At 39.1% G+C, this 22,876-nt stretch overlaps 2 protein-coding genes across 6 annotated transcripts in view; one reads left to right on the top strand and one right to left on the bottom strand.

Moving 5' to 3' along the window:
- SZT2 (SZT2 subunit of KICSTOR complex) overlaps window positions 1-665 on the bottom strand; it is a 74,691-nt gene extending 74,026 nt beyond the window's left edge. For all 5 annotated transcript variants that reach the window (XR_015742847.1, XR_015742848.1, XM_087929749.1 and 2 more), the window contains exon 1: window positions 588-665. Coding sequence is in view for 3 of the 5 variants with exons in the window: in XM_087929749.1 (XP_087785875.1) it covers window positions 588-617 (30 nt within the window). In the remaining 2 variants the exon portion in view is untranslated. The remainder of the gene's footprint in view (window positions 1-587) is intronic.
- Window positions 494-20,904, top strand: MED8 (mediator complex subunit 8). Its single transcript, XM_026706992.2, has 7 exons — window positions 494-809; window positions 10,730-10,848; window positions 11,813-11,957; window positions 18,367-18,507; window positions 19,436-19,517; window positions 19,677-19,925; window positions 20,469-20,904. Exons 1-7 carry the CDS (start codon window positions 804-806, stop codon window positions 20,531-20,533), a joined length of 807 nt encoding a protein of 268 aa, XP_026562777.1. The 5' UTR covers window positions 494-803; the 3' UTR covers window positions 20,534-20,904.
- Window positions 20,905-22,876: the final 1,972 nt, after the last annotated feature.

Raw genomic sequence — 22,876 nt, 5'->3', positions numbered from 1 at the left:
CAGTTGCCTCTTGAAAAAGTACCTTTGGGACATTAGTTAGTTTATCCACCGCTGATCTTTCGTGCCCAAATTAGGCTGAAAAGACTCTCAACACTTCCTTTACACTGGGTCTGTATCAAAACACAGTTGCGGAACTAGGAGAAAACGGCATCACAATTCGTGTCTTACAAAAAGCTTTTTGCTTGGGAAAGCTGGGAACCGGGTTGTTCTTTTTAACGGACCACGTCCTCAGACCTTCTCCGTGCAACAGGTGTGCAACAGCCTCACCGTTCACCAGGTCTGGCGCTGGCACCGGTCCCTGGGAAATGCACCTCGCTGCACCCTCGCTTCCCACCCCCTCACCCCCGGTCCCCAAGCAAACCGAGCGGCCACTTTCAGCGGCGTCCTTCGCCTCCGCCGCCCCCCCTCCCCAAAAAACCACCCTCGCGACCCCTCTTCTCGTTCCGCGTCTCTACCAATTAAGCTCGGAGCTTCTCAAATGAAGGCACGCCCCGCGGGCGGGCTGGCGCGCGCAGCCACCACCACCACCACCACCACATCACATCACCCCACCACCAGCGCAGCACGTGCGAGCCTGGCGTACGTACCTCAGCCTCCGGTTGCTCTGGAGCCGCCATCGCTGGCCCTCCAACCGCCCCTCCCTCCCTCCTCCTCCTCCTCCCCCCTCTCTCTCCTCCTCCTCCTCCTCCTGCTGCCCTCGCCTTGTGATGATGCTCTGACCCGGAAGAGGAAACAAAAAAAGGAAATGGCGTGAACCGCTGGGTGCTTTGCCTTTTTAATCGCTGACCTCGGATTTTGTTGCCATGCAGGTGAAGTGGCCGCGGCCGGTTGTTTTGGAATGGGTGGGATGCCGGGGTTGTCTAAAGAGCCAGCTCTCCTAGAGATTGCCGGCGGGATTGAGTATAGTTTGGCTTGGCTTTTTTTAAAAAAAAATAAATAAAAGATCCGATCCGAGAGCGATCCAGGCTGCAGAAGCGCGCTAATCCGTGGTTTGTTTTATTAGCCCGCTTACCTGCATTTGTTCGACACACACTGGTCCTATGCTAAATTCTGACCCACTGGGCTTCTCCAGCCTTAGCCCTAAATGAACAGCGTCGTTCAGAAATGATGTAGAAATAAACATGGCTGCCTGCTGTCCAGCTTCTTGTAGCAGCAGATTGGAGGCGGGGGAGGGGAGGTGGGCAGAGGATTTGGGGACTGGAACAACACACCGAAGTCCAACCCCCCCCAGTGCAAATAGCGCACACTTATCAGAACTGACGACCACACTGAACAGAGATCTTGACCGTACAGCTGTGAAAGCTGTTGGTTCAGAAAGCTGAAGTAATGTGTCATGTCTGTTGGTTTGCTGCTACCCTGTTGGCTGTACTTTTTGCTCGATTTAGCACATTGACTTTTTGGATGATCTATTTTGTAATCTTCGCGGGCCTTGTAATTAGTCTTATGCTAGTGTTGCATGAATGGGATCTAGGTTGCATTCCCAAACGGGATGAAAGTAAGAATCCCACAGAGATTAAAATAATTTTCCCCAAAGCGATGCCCATCCTTTGTGCAGCAATATACCGCTTTTAGAATTTCTAATTAACTTAATCTGTTATGATATTACTGATTGGTTCCAGTTATTACTTAGCAGCTATTATCAGATTGAAGAAAGTTATAATGGGATTTGCTGACAGAACCCTAGAACATGTCTTTTGAAGTAGACAATATAAAGAGCTATTTTAAATCAGACATGAATCTGTATGCAATCTGGGATGACTGAATATTAATACATACATTTTAGGTAACTGCAGGTACCAGCAGTTCTCAATTACAGCAGCAAGACTTTGACAGATGATGAGTAATGTAAATTGCGGGAAGAATTGTCTTAGAAAAATGATTGCAACTAAAATAATGTTAAACCCCCAATTTCAAATTGTGATTACAATGTACTTTACTGTGCTTGAGATGTTTTTAATAAATACAAAATTTTATACATTCTGTAAACTGAGCTCTCCACTCTCCACAATCCGGACTGCAGAAATTTAGAGTACCACTAGATGGAACCCATTAATTACAGGAGTTCTTTAAAAACCTAGGGGCCACAATTGCCTTGGTTGCAATAGAGGTATCTCTATTGCTTTTTAATATGTAATAAAATAAAAAAGGAAAATAACTAGATACAAGAACAAATGATAATACAAGAAAGAAAAAAGAGAAGCCAAAAAACAAAGTACAAAGAAAAATAATTAAACAATGCATGGTAGAATGAACATAGAAATAAATAGAATGATAAAACATGCAAGAGTGTTTGGTCTTAAAGAATAAATTAAACTTTCACCCCATAGAAAAGCAGTTCATATATATAAAATATAAGTATGTCTTCCATCCATGATGTTGAGGTGTGAATTCTTTCTACTATAGTAGAACAATCAGCATAATGCCAATTGAAGAGAATATTTACAGCTCAAGGTTGCACTGCAGAGTCCTTGGTGTTTTCTGAGCTTCTTGTTGATTTCCAGGATATAATATATGTCAAAATATGAGCCCAATAGTATAGATGAAAATTAGGAAAATTAAAATCTTCATCTTTTTATGAATATCTTAATGGCTTAGTTCATTCACAGCTTTGTCATCTTACAGTATCCATTTGCTGTAATTTTTTTTTACATAGAGCTGTCCTCGAATACCACTGAAAATTTTAGTATGTTTACTGCAAAGTCCTATTACTGCCAGTGATATTTTTGCTGTGGAAGCTGCACTAACTCATGACACATTTCAAAATGACAATTGAAGGTTCGAGAAGCCCTCCCCCCAGTGGGTATTTTCCATGGGAGTTCCTTTTTTGGAAAAATAATATCTCCTATTTCTGTGTTTTTGGTAATTTGTAAAAAGCTTGGTGGTTCCAGAAAGTTTTGAGACTTGTATGCTGCACTGTTTTTAGTGCCAGGAATATTATTCTGGGGAAATTTTAAAAAGATAATCAAGCACTTGGATTGCAAGAATTTGGAAATAAAGTGATAGCCAGCAGTCAGCATGGATTTGTTAAAAACAGGTTGTGCCAGACAAGTATTATTGCTTTCTTTGATAATGTGATTAGATTAGTAGAACAGGATAATGCTGTGGATGAAGTAGACTTCAGTACAACATTAAATAAAGTAGACCATACCCTCCTTTTTGATAAACTGGAAAGATATGGGATGGATGGTCCCACTACCAGATGAATTCACAGTTAGCAGAACAACTATATCCAACATGTGGTCTATAATGGTCTATAATCCCCATGGAGAGAGGTATGTACTGGGGTACCTCAGAGTTCTCTCCTGGATCCAATACTCTTCAATGTCTTCAAAAATGACTTAAATGGAGGAATAGAGGAGTTGCTCCTAAAATTTACGGATGACACAAACCTGTGGGGTACTGCTGACAGAAGACAGCCTCAAGGTTCCAAAGGATCTCGATAGACCTGAACATTGGCCCTATTCAACAACATGTTTTCAGTGATGAGAAATATAAGATTCTGCAACTGAGGCAGGAAAAACCAGATGCACAACTACAAGATAGGCGGTATCTGGCTTAATAATAGTACTTAAGAGAAGAATCTGGGTGTCCCTATAGATTATTGATTAAGCAGAAGCATAAAAAAGACAAATTTGTGTGAATGCCTCTCGCCAGGACTATCACCTGCTTATTGAATAGTAGCTCTGAGTCTAGGGGAGTCCCCAAAATGTACACCAGCTATGTCCAGAGTCAAAAATGGCATCTTACCGGACCCTGGGAGACCAAAAGCCACTATGTTAAGTTGAAGTCAGTTCCTTCCTATCCAGACTTTCACAGCCTCCATGCAATCAGCCCGTACCATGGCAGTATCCCCTGCTCAGCCAGAAAATGGAGATGTATACCTTGCCTCATACCAGTAAAGGACCATAGACAGCAGTTTCATGTAAATGTTAAAAGAGGAGACGAGATAGATCTAAGCCCTAAGGGATGTTGCATTGACTGACTGAAACTGGCCATAAAGAAATGAGAACTGCTGCTAAACAGTGCTTCCTATTCCTAGCTTCCAAAGCTGGCTCCAAAGGACATAATGTTTGGTGGTATTGAAAGCTCCTGAGAGATGAGAAGAATTGGGGATGGTTGCACCTTCCCTGTCGTGAGATCAGAGACGAGTACCAATTTCATCTTAGTACTGTATTCTGGCTGAATTCAGACGGAAAAGGGTCCAGTTAATCTGCTTTATCCAGGGCCCTGTATAACTGAGTGCCAACCACCCTCTCAACAACCTTCCTTAAAAGTCAAAGTTGGAAACTGGTTGAAAGTTGTCGAAAACTGTTGGGCCCAAGGATAATGTATTGAGAAGAGGGCATTACCACCTCATTTCAGTCAGACAGTAACTCCTGCCAGCAAAGAGGTATTAACAACTGCTTAGGCCCAACTTGATGCCATCTTCCTGGAAGCCCTGACCGATCAAGTGCCATATGTCCAGAATACAGCTAGGTAAAGATTCTCCTTGCACATACGTGCTAGTCATTTCCAGCTCTAGGGGGCAGTGCTCATCTCCATTATAAAGCCAAAGAGCCAGTGCTGTCCGAAGACAACTCTGGCCATGTGGCTGGCATGACTAAACACCGAAGGCGCACTGAATGCTGTTATCTTCCCACAAAGTGGTCCCTATTTTTCTACTTGCATTTTTACATGTTTTCGAACTGCTAGGTTGGCAGAAGCTGGGACAAGTAATAGGAGCTCACTCCGTTATGCAATGCTAGGGATTCAAACTGCTGAACTGCCGACCTTTCTGATTGACAAGCTCAGCGTCTTAGCCACTGAGCCACCGCATTCCTCAGAATACAGCTAGTTGGACTAGTCACAAAGACCCTGTCCACTTCTGTGTTTAATATTTTTATATAGTAGAAGTTGTGAATTTTTATGAACTTTCTTAAAATGACATGTTTTAAATATGTGCCTTCAACTTATTCTTGTTATTCTCCACCTCACCTCCAGAATTGTGCATATTTGGTCACATTGCTACCAATTCCAGACCTGTAAAAAATCTGTCTGAACTTTTCCTTGTTTCTAATATGGATTTTTGCCATGTGGATGGTTATATGCAAGCTTAAAATAGTCTGCAAAACCTGAGCAAAACTAATTATCTCTCTCCGTCTTTGTGAAAAATATTCCTGATACAACAGTCTCAAATTCAAAATCTGAAATTGCCTAAGAGAGTGGGAGTGCATTCCAGCTTCTCCCAGATCATATACAGACGGTGCTGTTCTTCTTGCTCTGTCTTGAACTACTCTGTTGCAATTGAGGACAGTTTCTGACATCTATGTAGATTTTCTTCCTTTTAGGACATCTGCTTCTTCGACAGCAACTTAGGTGGCCAAGTTTAGTACTTGCCTTTCCGCCTCATTAATTTGCTCAGAGCCTGGACCTGAACTTGGTTCTGCTGCTTTACAGTAGTTGTGTCTGCTACAGCTACGTCCCTGGCTTCTATGGAAGACTTTGGAAAAACTGCTTGCTCTCAGGAAGAGCAGATCCATCTTTATTAACCCTCTTTCTTTTCTGATTGGTCTTCCATGTGTGTTCTGCTAGATCTTCTCTATGTAGCATAGCAGGCTCCCACTTTCCATTTAAAATGTAGTTTTATGTGCACTTTCTGTATGGCTTAGGCAAACAACAGTTGCACTATTATGATGCTTAAGCCAAGCATTAGTCTTCAAAAATAGGGCCTTTACAATGGAAATCATGACCAGTTTTCCTCCTGGTGCTTACTGGATGTCCATTTACTATTATAATTATTTACTGGTTGGTAGAAGAGCATCCATACTCTCTTATTGGAAAATTCTTCATCTCATCTAGATTTGACCTGTTCAGCTGGTGTTTGTTATAGGGTTGTTGTTCACCATGCAGCAAATTACTGTGGCTTACAGAATAAAAAGATGGAAGCTCCAAGTTTCTTCTTCCAGAAATCCTCTTGGTCTTTGTATTCTGATATCCATCTCCCAATACTCTTACCAGACAGTTCCTTCCTCCTCCTCCTCCTCCCCCCCTCCTCTTCCTCCATTTAATGACCCTATAATCAAGGGTGGGCTGCTACTGGTTCTCCCCGGTTTGGGCAAGCCTGTAGCTAGGTTTATGGCCAGTTCGGCGAACCAGCAAATCCCATCCCTGGCTGGGCCTGCCCACTCTGCCCCTCCCTTTCCAGGAGTCCCCACATGGCCTATTTGGATACCAGGTCAGTGCAGGGCCCACACAGAGGCTTGGGGAGGGCAAAAACAGGCCTCTTGGCCATTTTCGCCACCCCAGAAGCTCGAGGAAAGCCTCCGGAGCCCGGAGAGGGTGAAAACACCTCCCCACCGTGAAACAGGAGGCCAACTAGGTCACGCCTACCATGGCCATGCCCACCCAGCAGCTGGGCAGAGAACCTCGTCTGCCACTGCCGCCTTCCTGTTCTTTGCACCGGCCACGCACCTCATTGCCTGCTGGTGCCAGTCGCAGCCAGGCCTGGCCAGAAGAGCGGCGTGCTGATAAGGGGCTGGCTGATGCTGTCCTGATGTGTCCTGCCACCACAGCCTCGCTTGACGTTGGACTTGCCAGTTCCAATGGTTGCAGCTCCGTGCCCCCACCCCCCACCCAGATATGGCGAGCCTTGGATCGGGACTCAACAAGGGGCCCTCGGCTATGAGGTTGCCTGGTGCCGCGGCAGGGCTGTGGCTGGCAAGAGTGTGCAAGAAACACCTCCAGGTGCCCAGAGAGTTAGAAGGAGAGGCAGCTCCCAATTAGCTCAGCTTATCCGTGGCTCCCAATTAAGGGGCCCAGCTGCCATTAGCTGACCTGGGGAAGGGAAGGTCTGCCTCCTGTGCTGGCCATGCCCACTCCCTTCACTAGGGCTTATTTTGGGGGGAGGGCCCAAAAAATCAGGATTGGCCTTATTTTTAGGACATGTATTTTCAGAGAAACATGGCAGTATAGGCTAAATTAAAGAAAGAACATTAAAGGATGTCACATTCTGGCGTGTGTAGTTAAGATGAAAGTGGAGTAAACTTCAGTCATAGTAATTTGGAAAACCCCAAAAGATATTGAAAATAAATAAATGTACTTGATTTTTATTTTTACCTTTAACTCTCAGGATTTTAACAGAAATGTTGCCAATGACTTCATTTTAATCTAAACAAATTTACTCTTAATGTAAGATATAACAATAACAGTTATAGAAAGTATTGGTACAGATCTAATCAATCGGTCTCATTACATATCAAACAGAAAAACAGAGTAAAGATTACACAGTTGCAAATGGAGGTGAAAATGTTCCCACATCAATACACCTCAGATGTGGGAGAGTTCATTTAGAAGCAAAAAAAGAAACAAAATTAAATGTAATTGCAACATTGCTACACATAGCTTACAGACTGCTGGTCTTTATAAACATAAACTCTTGTTCCTTAATAATTACTGCCTGTGGATAATTGTTAAGACAGCTACTCAGCCTGTGGCATCTGCAAACCTAATCATTGAGAAGCTGGATTTTATTGCTGAGTAATTTGCTTCACGTTACTGAATTGCTGAATATTTTTGCAACTGAACGTGATTGTGAAAATTTGACTGAATAACTACAGGTGAAACTCAAAAAATTAGAATATCATGCAAAAGTTCATTTATTTCAGTAATGCAACTTAAAAGGTGAAACTAATATATGAGATAGACTCATTACATGCAAAGCAAGATAGTTCAAGCCGTGATTTGTCATAATTGAGATGATTATGTCTTACAGCTCATGAAAACCCCAAATCCACAATCTCAGAAAATTGAAGTATGACAGATATTCTACCAGTTTGGAGTGGGGGTGGGATTGTGTGTGTGTATTTATATGTGGATATGTCTCTTTCCGTCAGTGTTCACTCCTGGCAGATACCTGGAGTAGTCCCTGAGCGTTCTGGTCCAAGATTTTGGAAGCTATTTGTTATTGCCTATTTTCCAGAGCTAAGAAAGAGTGACTAGCCCAGCGTGCCTGGATAATAGTATATGAGGATGACCTTGAAGGAAGGGAATGCTGCCTTGGAAACAATTTGACAAAAAATAGTGGGTGGTCGCCGGTGATTTAATGGTCAGAGGAAGAAATTTAGGAAAGTCTGTCCTAGTTGATCATGCAGTTAAATGTGGCAGTGGGAACTTTGTATTCAGACTTGCAAAATTCTATTATTGGATCCTTACAATAAACTAGAATTAGCTCATTTGATTATATTTCTTGTCAGAGCAGACAAGAAACGTAACCAAATGAGCTAATTCTACTCAAGGCTGACAACACCTGATTGGAAATTATTTTAGACCTTATACTTTAAGTCTTAGCATTATTGTAAAAGATCCGTCAATCAGAGATTCTGATTGATTGATTTTGTGCTACCAAGTTAGTGTCGACTCTCAGCAACCCCTAGATTTTCTCCATAATGATCTGTTCCTAACCTGATCTTTCAGGTCTTCCAGTGGAACACCATTGCCAGTATAACAAAGTTCGTCCATCTTGTTAGTGGTTGTCCTCTTCTCTTTTCTTTCAGCTTTTCTTTTTTTAAATATATATTTTATTAAGAATTGTGATTACTATAGTAATATATAGTATATACTGTATTTTACCCATATTACCCATGAACATGGACAATATAAGATGAAATAAACAGAGCGATTGACAGCAGGAGGATTTAGTTTATAATGGTTTTGAATGTTCAATTAAGAGAAGGTTTTAAAGTAAATAATAAGATGTTTGAAATTGAGCAGCAGAAGACGGAATTGTAAATTGAACTTGTAAGTTGAATTGCTAAATGTTTAAACTTACTGAAATTTGAAATGGAAAAAGAACAAATGAAAGACCTATGAAATGGATTAAGAACTTTGGACACAATATACTGATGGAACAGTGGCAGAATAAGTGGTTAAAAGAATTAAAATTTACATTATTGTATAACTTAAAAGATATTTTTATAAAATGTTGTACCATCACTACTTGATTCCAGAAAAATTGTCTGAAATGTATAAAGGTACTTCAAATTTATGTTAGAAATATGGACACAACGGTCATTTTATCATATTTGATGGATTTGTAAAAAATTCAGAAAATTCTAATTTCAAATATATAGAGTGATATATCTTTAAAGATCAACCTTCAACTGAACCCATAACTTTTCTTGCTGGGATTAATTAAGTGTCTTGGAAGTTTATTTTTATATAGTATATGATTACTGTATAAAATGAGATATGCACAAAATGGAGGCATTCTGAAATACCCACAACAGAAAAATGGTTGATGAAGATGGACAAAGCTACCATAGTGGAAAAATTAATCTGATTAGAAAAAGATCAACAACTACATTTATCAATGATTGGAAACCCTTTATAAACTTTTTTATGACAACAGAGAAAAATGAGTTTGGGATTTAAAGATTTGAAGATTAAAAAGGGTAGTTTATGGAAAGAAGGAAATGATAATGCAACCATAGGGAGAGGGAGTAGCTAGGTTTCGGTCTGATCTAAGTATAGTACATAAAATTATACATTGTAATGTCCTACCTGTCAATGAATACTTCAGCTTCAACATAACAATACAAGAGCACACAATAGATACAAATTCAAGGTTAACCACACCAAACTTGATTGAAGGAAATATGACTTCAGCAACAGAGTGGTCAATGTCTGGAATACTCTACCTGACTCTGTGGTTTCTTCCCCAAACCCCAAAAACTTTAACCTTAGACTGTCTACTATTGACCTCACCCCTTTCCTAAGAGGTCTGCAGGGGGCGTGCATAAGCGCACCAACATGCCTACCGTCCCTGTTCTATTGTTTCTTTTATTTTTGTATGTATCCATGTATTCATAACTATGTTTTTACTTATACCTATTATCTTATAATCACTTGACAAAATAAAATAAAAATAAATAAATAACATGTATTTATAACTGCTGTCAAAAAGATCAAAAGCTGTTTCCTAAACTTTTCTTTTTTCTTTCGTATTCACCATTTTGCATTATTTCTTTTGTTTCTTTTCTAATATTTGTATTATTAAAAATTCTCTCATAAGAAAGAGGAATGCTGTTTCAGTGGGCAGGTTCCATAACAGAAAAGGTTTTACTGGGTCCCAATAATTAATGGGACCTGGAATATGCATGAATTGTCATAATATAAAACAGACGGAAATTACAAGAGTAGGTGAGATCCCTCAAACAACCAGGTCTTGTGCTATGAAGTACTAAGGTGTTAACCAGTACCTTGAACTGTATCTGGAAACATTACTGATAACATGAAATCCAAAAGCTACTCAAAACTGTTAGATATAATTGGTCTGATCTTGGAGATTTAAATTCAGGCATGGCAGCCAGGTAGCCCTTAACAATCTATATGCCATGGATTGCCATTTCTTCCTTGTGCCCATTGTTATGTTTAGGTCTGTTGGAACACAATTCCCCTTTAAAGAAAAACAAAGCAAGAACTGAAGCATTATGTCCTTTCCTCAGCACCTATTATTATTTTGTCGTCCATTTTCTCCCATCAGTGGGTCACCCTTTTTTTTCCTTTTATAATTACAGAAAAGCCATTTTTGTTTTTTTAAGTTTTCATTGGGAAGCTAACTGTCCTGATGTATCTGTTAGCTGAAAACAACACAGGGATTATTGTTTAAAAAGTCAAAAGGTAAACTTTGAGGGACTCTTTGCTATTCTATTGGAAAGCTGGTATGTTTAATCTTATTATATGTCCTTTCCAGAGAGAGGAAAAGCAGCTTGAGCTATCCCTGGAGGCTCTTATCAGTCAAGTGGCTGACCTGAAGAACTCCTTGGTCAGTTTCATTTACAAGCTGGAGAATGAATATGACCGTCTCACTTGGTAAGCTTTCATAGCCAGCTAGTACTGACGGGAGGGGACAGCATTTCACCTAATTTAGGATACCTGCCAACATACATTGAACTCAGTATACTGCAATTCAAAACTTAATCCTTACTAGTTCCCAGTTTATTTGGAGAATGAAGCAACTTTTCAGATTTCAGGATGTGACCACCTATTATGGCTAAAAGCCAAGGCTTAAGTCCCTTCCTTTTTGATCTTTGTGTGACTTTCATGAAATTCAGTGGCAATTATTCTAAATATATAAAGGCTCAGGCAATAAAACAAAAAAACCCTAATGTTTTGCTTGATCCCTGTAGCAACTATTCTTTGTTTTGGAACATTTTGGAAATATAACAATATAAAATAAGTATATTTGCTCAAATTTCATTGGGTGTTGAAACAAGAGGCATTTTCAGTTTTTTTTACCTAACAAGATGATCAAACTTAGGTTTGTTTGGATCTATTCAGTATTCACATTTAGATCTGTCATCCTATAAAGATCTTTTTGAAAATGCCCTGGCTGTCAAAGGCTCATTTATTTGACACACAAGAAGAAGGCATTATCCTGTGTTGCAACAACAAAAAAGAGCATAAATGAACTTCCCCAAAAGCAGTGTTTAGTACACGTGTCTCTTTGAAAAATAGCCAAGACACATTTCTTCACCAAAATTGTAATTGTCAATGCTTTAACTGGTTTTAATTTGTCTTTTAGTTTCTAAGATTTGTGTTTTGAATTGTTAGCTGCCTTGAATGTGTAGAAACCAGAATATATATTATATAACTAAATATTTCCTATAGGGAAATCTGTACATGACATCTGTTAGAATTAGGGTGGTCATGTTCAGTGAGTTATATTTCTTTGTTACAGCATTCTAATCCAAAGAGTAATTTAATTCCTTCAAATGTATCCAAGATGTTATTTTGATATAATTCACATATTTCTATTTCCATCTTTCTACCTTAGGCCCTCCGTGCTAGATAGTTTTGCTCTGCTGTCAGGGCAGCTTAATACTCTGAACAAAGTGCTGAAGCATGAGAAGACTCCACTTTTGCGCAATCAGGTTATTATCCCTTTGGTGTTATCGCCAGATCGGGATGAAGAGATAATGGTAAGAATTTGACTCAGTTTATACCTTTTCTTGACCCCAATAATTATTTTATAGTTCTAGGAGAAAATAAGATACAGGTAGTCCTCAACTAATGACCACAATTGAGCCCAAAATTTCCCTTGCTAAGCAAGACAGTGGTTAAGCGAGTTTTGTGCTTTCTTGTCACAGCTAAATCATTGCAGTTGTTTAAGTTAGTAACATGGTGGTAAGTGAACCTGGCTTTCCCATTGACTTTGCTTGTAAGAAAGTTGCGGAAAGTGACATGATCACATGATCCCAGATATAGCAACTACCATATAAACACATTCTGGTTGCCTAGCATCCAAATTTTGATTATATGACTGTGCGGATCTGTGAAGTGTAAAAAATGGTCGTAAGTCACTTTTTTCAATTCATTGTAATTTCAAACGGTCATGAAAGAAATGTCTGTAAGTTGACTGTGTACTGAACAATGAATCTTTTATCGGTGAGGAAAAGGTTGAGTGAATAATGCAAAGCTTGCAAACTTTCACAAAGACAAATATATAGAAGGACTAGGAGCATTTTTTTTCTTTCTAGAGACTAAAGTATTTGATTAATAGAAATAAGTGTTATGGATACTACTCTGTATGACAATAGAATAAAAGGACATAAACATGTTATTCTTGAATAGTAATAGTATGAAAACTTTATTTTTGATCAGTGACTAGCTAAGTAGCTAAATATAATGCATATAAATATTTATATAAATGCATATAAACATTTAAATATCATAAAATTACTATATAAACTGCCAATTAAAATTTACTATAAGAATTAAGCAAAAGAGAACAATATATAATAAAGAAAAAGTGAATAAATAAGAATAAAATTTAGATAAAAGAATAAAAGGACTTCTTTGTAACATCATTCCAGGATTAGAACATCTAAAGACTTCTTTTAGCAATAGGTACCAATAAGAATTTGGCAACTCTATAATAGGACGGTTGACCACCTTTCTCTCCCTGAAAGTTTGATCTCTACTAGAAAGTTGTATCAATATGCCAGCATATAGATGGAACAATGAAGAAATTCATGTCCCATGTTCATTATGGGAAGAGGAACAATTTCTTTAAGTGAGGCTTTATAAGCCCTCTGTCCAATACTGCTAACTGTAGAACATGAAGGCTTTACAGCAGGCTTGTCCAACCTGCGGCCCAAGGGCCGCATGCGGCCCAGGTCACCTTGTAATGCGGCCCAGTGCCCACCCCAACCTTTGTGCCAGAGCCAGTGAGGAGGAGGAGGAGAAGCAGGCGCGAGGCAGGGCGAGGCGAGCGCCAGGCCAAGCAGCAACAGAAAAAGCAGGCGCCGTCAGAGCACCACCTCCTGCTGTTGCCACCACCACCATCGCCGCCGCTTCTGCCCCCGCTGCCACTTCTGCCCCTGCCGTCGCTGCCACTTCTGCCCCCGCCGCCTCCACTTCTGCCCCCGCCACCACTGCTGCTTCTGCCCCCGCCGCTGCTGCTGCTTCTGCCTTCCAGTCCTGCCTCATCCAGCCGGGCCATTTGCAGGAGGAGAGGTAGGCGCGAGGCGGGCAAGCTTTCTCCCCCCACCCCTGCAAAATTTGGCCGGAAAATAAACCATGATAAAAAAACCGTGATAAAAAATAAATAATTTTTAATAAATAATTAATAATAAAAACATCTCACTAACTTCATTTCCAAATAAATTTAATATGTTAACTATGTTTTCTATGGTTTTTTTGGATGATCAGGTATTGTTACTGTTATTTTATTTTATGTGCGGCCCAAACCAAATTTTCATCTTCTAATGTGGCCCAGGGAAGGTGAAAGGTTGGACACCCCTGCTTTACAGTATGCTGAGCAAACCAGATTGAACGGATCTTTTGCAGATCTAAATACAACTTTATATTTTGGAACCAGCCCTTGTAGACTGCCTAAAGCACTCAATTGTGCCTGATAAGGAATATCATAATAATAGTAGACTTTAGACAGCAGTTATAGAAATGTTTTGCAAAGCTTAAAATAAGCTCTTACAGCCAAAAAGAAGAAAGCATTAAAATTACAGGATTGGATTTTTTAACTGGAAGCAATTATCATATGCTATATAACTCAACCTTCAGTTGCACAACAAAATTGTATATAGGGAATAAACCTTAAAAGAGAGATCAGCATATGTTTATAGGCAAAGTCAAGCTGTTTTGTCATTATATGGAGCCATATAATAGAAAAAGATACATGCATCTTGTATGTGTCTGTGTGTGCATGTGCATATACATGTTCATGTGTGAGTCGGTGAGTATATGTGAGTGCATGGGAGAAAGAGACATTAAATCCAGATCTTTACTAAGTTAGCTCGGTTACTACAGAATTTAAGTTTTCCTGTAAAAATTGCTTTTATATGTGTTGCTTTACCTTTTAAATACCGTATTTCCCCATGTATAGCACCCCCTTTGTATAAGCCACCCCCCCAATTTTTGGACTGTGAAGTTTTGAAAAAAATATTTTATTAGAGAAACAAGTTATGAAGAAAGAAAATTTACAAAGAAACAAAATTCGACGTCTAGATCTACAACTTCGGTCATGACGCCGAAAGCGGTGCGGGCGACGCTAACAATCTACGCATCGGAACGAGAGTAGGAACGAAGCATTCAGGCCGATGCCTAGCGTATGCATTTCTATCGTGTACTCGCACTCATAATCGTATCATCACGTACAATTTTTACAAAAAAGTATAGCATACTGCTGGAAAACCAGTTTATTCCTACTTTATTATTTTATGCATTTTTCACGTATAAAAAGTGTACCTGCTTTGTATATGCCACCCCCCTACTTTTTGGGCTTGAAAATTTTGGAAAAAAGGGGTGGCTTATACATGGGGAAATACGGTATCAAATATTTATTACAGTCAAAGACCATTACAATTAAAACTTCTCAAGAGTACCTAGTTAAAAGTTCTAGAATGAAATAATGATGATAATCTTGCACCAGAAGGCAAGGCAAGAAACAATGCATGGAAACTAATCAAGGAGAGAAGCAATCTGGAATTAGGGAGAAATTTCCTAACAGTGAGGACAATTAACCAGTGGAACACGTTGCCTTCAGAAGTTGTGGGTGCTTCATCGCTGGAGGTTTTTAAGAAAAGACTAGACAGCTACTTGTCTGAAATGGTATAGGGCCGTGATGGCGAACTATGGCATGCGTGCCAGAGGTGGCATGCAGAGCCCTCTCTCTGCGCATGCGAGCCATTGCCTCAGCTCAGCTCTGCTGCTTATGTGCATGCACACGCGCACCTCCAACCAGCCAGCTGGTCTTCAGGTCTCAGCCACGCATGCGTGCGGGTTGCATGTGCGGGGTGCACACACACATTGCATTTTGGGGGTGCACGCATGCATGCTTTGGGCACTTGGTGCCGAAAAGTTTAGCCATCCCTGGTATAGGGTCTCCTACTTGAGCAGGGGGTTGGACTAGAAGACCTCCAAGGTCCCTTCCAGCTCTATTCTGATTGATTTTTAATCCTAAAATTGTGAACGCCTAAACTTATCAGGTACTAAAATATAACAAGGTGGATCATATCAAAAGATTTGGTGCATTAATTGTATGAAATAATTATAGTGGTTTATTTATCAAGTTCCAGTGAATTTTTAGTGCTACTGCATAGAATTTATCTACTTGCACTGTGACTATGATCCGTTCATCTTTAAGTAACCACAAAAGATAAATTGTATCAAAACAGCCAAGATACCTATTAATTGTATGGAAAATAAATGTTGTTTGTATGTCTCTATAAAAAGAGCAGCAAAGGAGGGTGTATCCAGAGGTTTCCCCTGCTCCAGAATCACAGGGTCAGCCAACCATATCCCTTCATATTTGCCATCCAGGACGGCTGAGGGGAAGCACATGACATAGTGTAAGCGAAAAGACTTTCTGATGATTCACTATCTTTAACTGGCTAAGATAACTGGCAGGGGTGACAGTATATTGAATAGAATCTGGAGCCAGAAACAATGGATCTTCTCTAAATCTGTTTGCTTTTCTGTGTCCTCGACCCTTTGTCTTAGGGCTTGTTTTTCCTGGTCATAGGGCAACTTGAGTATTGAGGATGGAGAAAAGCCTAGTTTAGCAAGGTTGGACTCAATAGCCTTGATCTGTGAAGAACAGAATTTATCTTGGAGAATTAATGGTACAAGGCCTTGAAGAAAGAAGCCATTTGGCTAAGATCAAGTGTAGTACATTTTAAATGGAAGGCTTCATAGCATAGGTGGAAATGGATTGGATTCCAACCAGTGGTGGGATTCAAAAAAATTTACTACTGTTTCTGTGGGCATGGTGAGTGTGGTGTGGCTTGGTGGACATTGCTTGGGTGTAGTAGGGGAAGGATTCTGTAAAATCTCCATTCCCACCCCACTCCAGGGGAAGAATATTATAAAATCTCCATTCTCTCCCCACCCCACTAACCTGCTTTCCAGCTCCATTCTCCTGTGCAGGGCAACAAAAGAAGACCCAGTCGATGAGCTGGGACTTAGGAGGCAGAGAATAGGTGGAGGTGGGGCTAGTCAGAGGGGGTATTTCAAACTACTCAAAATTTCCGCTACCGGTTTTCCAGAACTGGTCAGAACCTGCTGAATGCCACCTCTGACTCCAACCAAACTCACTACAGTCTAATTTCTTCGTATATGCTTTTACTTTTTTTATTGTGAGATGAGTATTACAAAGGTACTTTTTACTTATATTTTGATGAAAGTTCAACTGCCTACTCTTCTGTATGCGAAGACTATGTCAGCAAACTAGATCAATAAAGCATAATTAATCCCTGGAGTAAGAAACTGAATGAGCATAATCGCCCTATATCTTTTAGATTATGTCTGTTTTGGAATTTAATCTAGTTCTGTGGTAAGTTGCATTGCAATGCAATAAAATAGACACGTTTAATGACTTGCTTTTAACATCTCTAGGACAGGTTTCAAAACATTATTGCCCAATGAGTTCTTCATATTATACAACTCCTATAAGATAGTCCTGAAAATGAACATGGAACTGATAAGAGAATGCTCATTCATTCCTTATATTTCAGCCAATATTGTTTTCAGGATGAATCAAAATTCATCAAACAGCAGTACAATGTAATAAATAATACATTGATGTATACTGTATATAGCAGTTTGATATTACAGTCCAGGTTTCAAGCTGCTCCTGCTGAATTGCAGATGGTGAAGACACTAACTCATTGAAGTTGATTTTCATTAGAGAAAGAGACATTAAATGCAGACCTTTACTAAATTAGCTTGATTATTACAGAATGTAAGTCTTTTTAATAAATCAAAACACTGATTCTTTTCCTACTCAATATACAAATGTCTTCTTTTTAAAAAACCTTCAATTTTTCTGCATGATGTTTAAAAATTGCTTTTATATGTATTGCTTTATTATTTAAATATCAAATATTTATTACAGTCAAAGACCAACACAATTAAAATCTTTCAAAGAGTATCTAGTTATAAGTTTTAGAATAAAATAAAGACAAATAACAAATCAAACCTATGTTGAAATCATAATTTGGCAGCCTATCAGTTCCACGTAAACAAGAGCATGGCCAAGCTATAAAGTAATATATTATTATATTCCCTTATTATCACACACCCACACACCCACACAAACACCCTCCCTCCTCACTTCTTCCCTTGGACACCTATTTTGGTTATGCTCTATTTCCTCTACACATGGATTCCGGTGGTTTTTCTTCTTCTTTGCAACTGGAGAGTAATATAATGGCAACCTGTTGGACAGCAGGGGCCACCCCATGAGAAAAAAGTCCCTCTCACCAGGAAACTGCAACCAGGCAATCCAAGAAAGAAGCCAAGGCCAATGGACACCATATTTGTTAAACAAGTTAAGGGTGGAAGGTCTGCTTTTGAAGCAGGGCTATGCACAGGTGACAGAATCATAAAAATGAATGGGGAAAGAAAAGACATATTCTTAAGTAATTGCTTTAATTCAGAACAGTATTTGGGAGACTGCCACAAAAAAGAGGGGCCCAGCTTGTTTTCCAAAGCACATTTCCAAAATGAACATGGAGCTGATCTGGGAAAGCTCATTCATTCCCTATATTTTGATCAATATTATTTTCAGGATGAATCATTACACTGCAGTACAATGTAATACATTGAGGTATACTGTATGTGGCAGTTCAATATCATAGTTCAGGTTTCAAGTTGTTCCTTCCTAACGGCTGACTTGCAGATGGTGAAGACGCTAACTCATTGAAATTTATTTTAATTGCTTCATTTTATTATAAGAAAGAGAAAGATTTAAAAACTTGCAGAGGTAGGTATTCTGAAGCTACATTTCCAATAACCTGAGACCTATGAGTTTAGCTTTGTATTGTCTGATCTTGTTGCAAGATATGAGTCCTAATAGACTGAATATTGCAGCGCCAGACAGAAGGACGAGTGCCAGTGTTCAGCCATGAAGTTGTCCCTGATCATCTGCGAACTAAGCCCGATCCTGAGGTAGAGGAGCAAGAGAAGCAATTAAGCACAGATGCAGCTCGTATTGGCACTGATGTGGCCCAGGTAGGACGATGTCTGATTAACAGGATCAGAAAGAAAAAAGAAATTTGGAGCCTGAGGGAGCACAAACATAGCACTTGTCCTCAGCTCTATGAAACAGCAGGGTCTTTTCCTGGGATCGTGTAGCTACCCTCTGCAGTTGCCTCATGATGAGGGGGTAGGGAGTGTTGGCTTTAAAGAGATGCAGATATATTTTACCCCTGTACACCCCAAAGCGCATTTTTGGAATAAAATCTAAAATATTGAATACTGAATAAATATACTTAGAATCTAAAATCTTTTCTTGGTAAATGTGTATATGGATAGGCATGGTTTTACATACCACCACAATTTTGCTACCCTCACTAATTTTTATTCTCTCTTAGGAATTACCTTTTTGGTAGTATGCCAATGTATTACAGCTCTATTACATGTTAAACAAGATGTAGTTAATGTGCTGTTGTTGTTGCTCTATTCTACATTGCCTTCCAGAACTCAAGATAATGTATGGTACTCCCACTACTTTTCCCATAACAGCTCTTTAATATAGGATGGACTCGGAGATAGTCACTGGTCTCAAATCCTACTGCACCACATTTCCTTGCAACAAAGGTTGCTTGAAATCATCACATCCCATTGCCCTTTTATCAGCAGTACACCTCTCTGTCAGTAATTAACTGTTTGGGGGATGTCTGTGTATGCTAATGTGCATATGTTCATGTGCATATGTAATAAATATAATTTTTCCCACTCCCAGGCCTAATTTGGCACCAATGAGTACTCGACTCTGAAATGATGCTTACCTCTGATTCTGTCAAGGCAGTGTGGGGTTTCAAACTGTCTTCAGCTTCCAGAATATCTGGACATAGGCTTTAATGAGTTTCATCTGCATGAAGTCAGGCAACCTGAAGCACTTGTAAATTCTGACATTTTGTGATTTTTATGATTGCAGAAACAGATTCAAAGCCTAAACAAAATGTGCTCAAACTTGCTAGAGAAAATCAACAAAGAAGATCGAGAATCTGAAAGTGGAGGTATGGTTCTAGATAAGGAGGAAGACTGAATGAGCTTTAGTGGGGACAACACAATTGAGAGACAGAAATCCCAGCAACAGAGATTAAAGTATGTTAAGAAGTAAAACCTACACCTTTGGGAAATTTGGAGACCAGTAGGAATGTTTTTCTATCCTATAGGTTTACGGCAGAACAAGCAGACATTCAACCCTGCTGATACCAACGCCCTAGTTGCAGCTGTAGCCTTTGGAAAAGGATTGTCCAACAGACGTCCACCAGGAGTGGGAAGTTCTGTTCCGACCAGTCAGCAAGCTGCCAATGCCATCATAGCTGGTGCTTCTACCATGCAGCAAGTACAAATGTCAGGCGCACCAAATCAGCCACAGCCTATGCTTGGAGGAGTGCAGATGCCACAGGCAGGGCAGCCAGGTAAAAAGAATCACAGACAAATATATCGTGGTACTGTTAAGGCAATAGGAAATGTCCCATGAAAATTAAACATTTTGCACAGACTAGCTTTAGAAAAGGATGATTTGAGATAAGATATGCAATACCTGTTTCTTCCACATCATTTTAGCAAGGGATATGGCAGCGTATGATTTATATTAACATTATCCCGGAGCCTGGAGATGAGATAGGATTGTATTAAATATAGGAATGCCTATTATATTGAGAATAAGTGGCTAGTAACCAAAATCAGGAGCAGGCTACTCTTATTATGTCCAGCTGGATGGAATTTTAAAAAGGGGAAATAGGATAGTGGGGAGGTTAAGTCTTTTCTCTTATTCATCAGGCTTCTTGTTTAGTGCATAAAATACCTGAGAAACTTGCACAAAGTGATGTTAGAGTGTGAGTGAGTGATTAAATGAACCTCCCTCAAAAATATGTACAGATATAGTACTAAAGATATTGCCCCCTAAATTGGTCAGATTCTTATTACATTACTAAACCCAGCTTTTTTCATCTCTCCAGGTAAGATGCCCAGTGGCATAAAAACCAATATCAAATCTGCTTCAATGCATCCCTATCAAAGATGAGTGGGAAGTAGTCTGGTCTTATTGCTGTTCCTGGATTTCATTTCCAAGTCAACACGTCTTCAAGTGGTTCTCATCAATTAAACTTGGAGTCTTCTCTGAAGATCACTTGGGTCATTTATTAACACAACTGCATTGATCCAGGATACAAGAATGTAGACATGTATTTTTCATTCCAAATGATAGAGGCAATTTTGAGACAAGAGACCGGTTCAGTAGTTAAGTCAAGATGGCAAACAACTTTACTTTTTGTTTATTAATGTAAGCAGCCTGATTCCTGTTTTTGGAACTGCCTGTTAGTGATTGAGATTATATAAGACTTGCAAGTTATAACTTTTCTTAAAAAAATAATAAAGTTCAAGTGCGCTTTCTCATGTAGGCTTTTTTTGTACTTTTAAGTGGCTCATGGGAAAATGTGTGGCTTTGTTTTGGCTGTACTTTTCATATAGTGCTTAAAACCTATACCATTAGATAGGCCAGCATATAATCTATTTTGACTCCTGTTTGAGATTCTTCTGTTCAACCCCATTTTTCATTGACTGGGGGAGGGCTAACATTCTAACTCTTGGTTTATTATTATAGAAATTTTGTCAAATAATCAACTACTGGGCAGGCACAATGGATAAACATGCTCAAATTTTATTAATATAACCATCTGAAAATGTTTTAAATGTGACAGAAGGTAAATATTACAATGGGTTTCTCAAGTGGATGATAGTAGTCCTGACATCTTCCTTGTGTCAGTGACAAAGGAAAGGCATTACTCTTTTTTTGCTGTTGATGTGTGAGGGGACCTAGAAGTCAGAAACAATTCTGATTATCCAAAGCTATCACTTACAGTCTATTATATGTTTCAGCCACTGGATTCAGGTTCTGCTTAAGAATAGTAACTTACTATTAAGTGACAACATGAGTATCTACTGCTGATAGCAGTAGAAAGGATATTAAGTGATACCTAAACAGGTGTTTAAATATTTGAAAGACAGTTGAAAGACAGTTCATGTTCTGTTCCTAGCAATGGTTGAGCACAAACTTGATCTTCAAGCTCAAGTTTTTAACTAGTCCCATGCAGGGATACTGGTGGCTTGTAACTTGTTCTCTTTGGTGTTGGTGATTGTGGTAGAGATATCCTTTTGGATCTTCTGGGCCAACAGCAGGAACAGCAAAAGCTGTGACTTTTAATTTATCAGGAGCCTTGTGTTCAACCTCTTTGACTGGGAAATAGCCCTTCCTCAGCCTCAACTATCACAACAGTGGAAAATTGCCACTATTATAGTGTTCTACAGAAATTAAAAATGTGCCAGAAATATATTTAAATCAATGGGAATTCAGTCTGGATTTATGTGGGAATGAATTTCATGTTTTAACAAATTGGGATAACTGTTAATTTTATGAAATTTCAGTGTAACATAATTCCTGACTGATCTTGAGTGATCCTGGAGGTTTGGCATGGTTGACTCTGATTGGTACATAGATGGGGGAATACTTAGAAAAAAACTGTACTAGATGAGAAATAAACACAGAGAAAGAGAGAAGCCTGAAAGATTGCAGCGATAAATCATGTCTATACATGGATATGTTCTTCTAATCACCAGAAAACAAGCTTGACATCTTAACCTTTTTATAATGATTAAATAATATATTTTCAAAAGATGTCATCAATTAGACTTCTATAATTGGTTGTTAACCATTCCTTTAGATGTACTAATTGTGGTCAGATATAATTTTTCATAGGTTGTTCTCTTGGAATTTCCTGTGATTAAAAACTAATTTGAAATGAATATCTTATATTGTCATGAGGATCCTTTACTATAAAATATTTATTACAGTAAAACAAGCCTTTTAATTTGAAAACATTAGTTGTCCATCCCACTTTTATATTGCAAATTGTTATTTTTATATGTGCCTTTAAAAATAATTGTGTATCTTTAATTTAAAATGGGATGAATTAAATGGAAGAAAAATAAGCTCAAATTTCATTCACAGTTCCCATACCATTAAGGCTGCCTTATAAAATGAACTGACAATGTTTTTTTTATTAAATATACAGTTTTACAATTGTAAACAGCAGATCTTCTTTCTATAATCAAATCCGCTGTGACTCATTATGGTATACAAAATGAATTATTTTACCTGATATGCATTATATAAGGTTTCAAAATTAGATACTAGATATTAGATGTTTTGTCATGAGCTATTTTCCTATCTGTGGTTCCGAGAGTCCAGATAGGATAGGGTTAATTCAGTTCCTGCTCTGGTGGACTGAGTCTGTGTTAAAACTTAAGCTCCGCCTTGTGCCATGGCCATGCCCCGTTTTCGACTCAGTCCAGCCAGGACAGGACGTGA

Source organism: Pseudonaja textilis, chromosome 3 (genome assembly GCF_049901715.1).
Source record: "Pseudonaja textilis isolate UNSWEBS1 chromosome 3, rPseTex1.2, whole genome shotgun sequence".
Taxonomy (NCBI): Eukaryota; Metazoa; Chordata; class Lepidosauria; order Squamata; family Elapidae; genus Pseudonaja; species Pseudonaja textilis.
The sequence above is the reverse complement of the archived record's forward strand: the minus strand, read 5'-3'. Positions and strand labels throughout refer to the sequence as shown.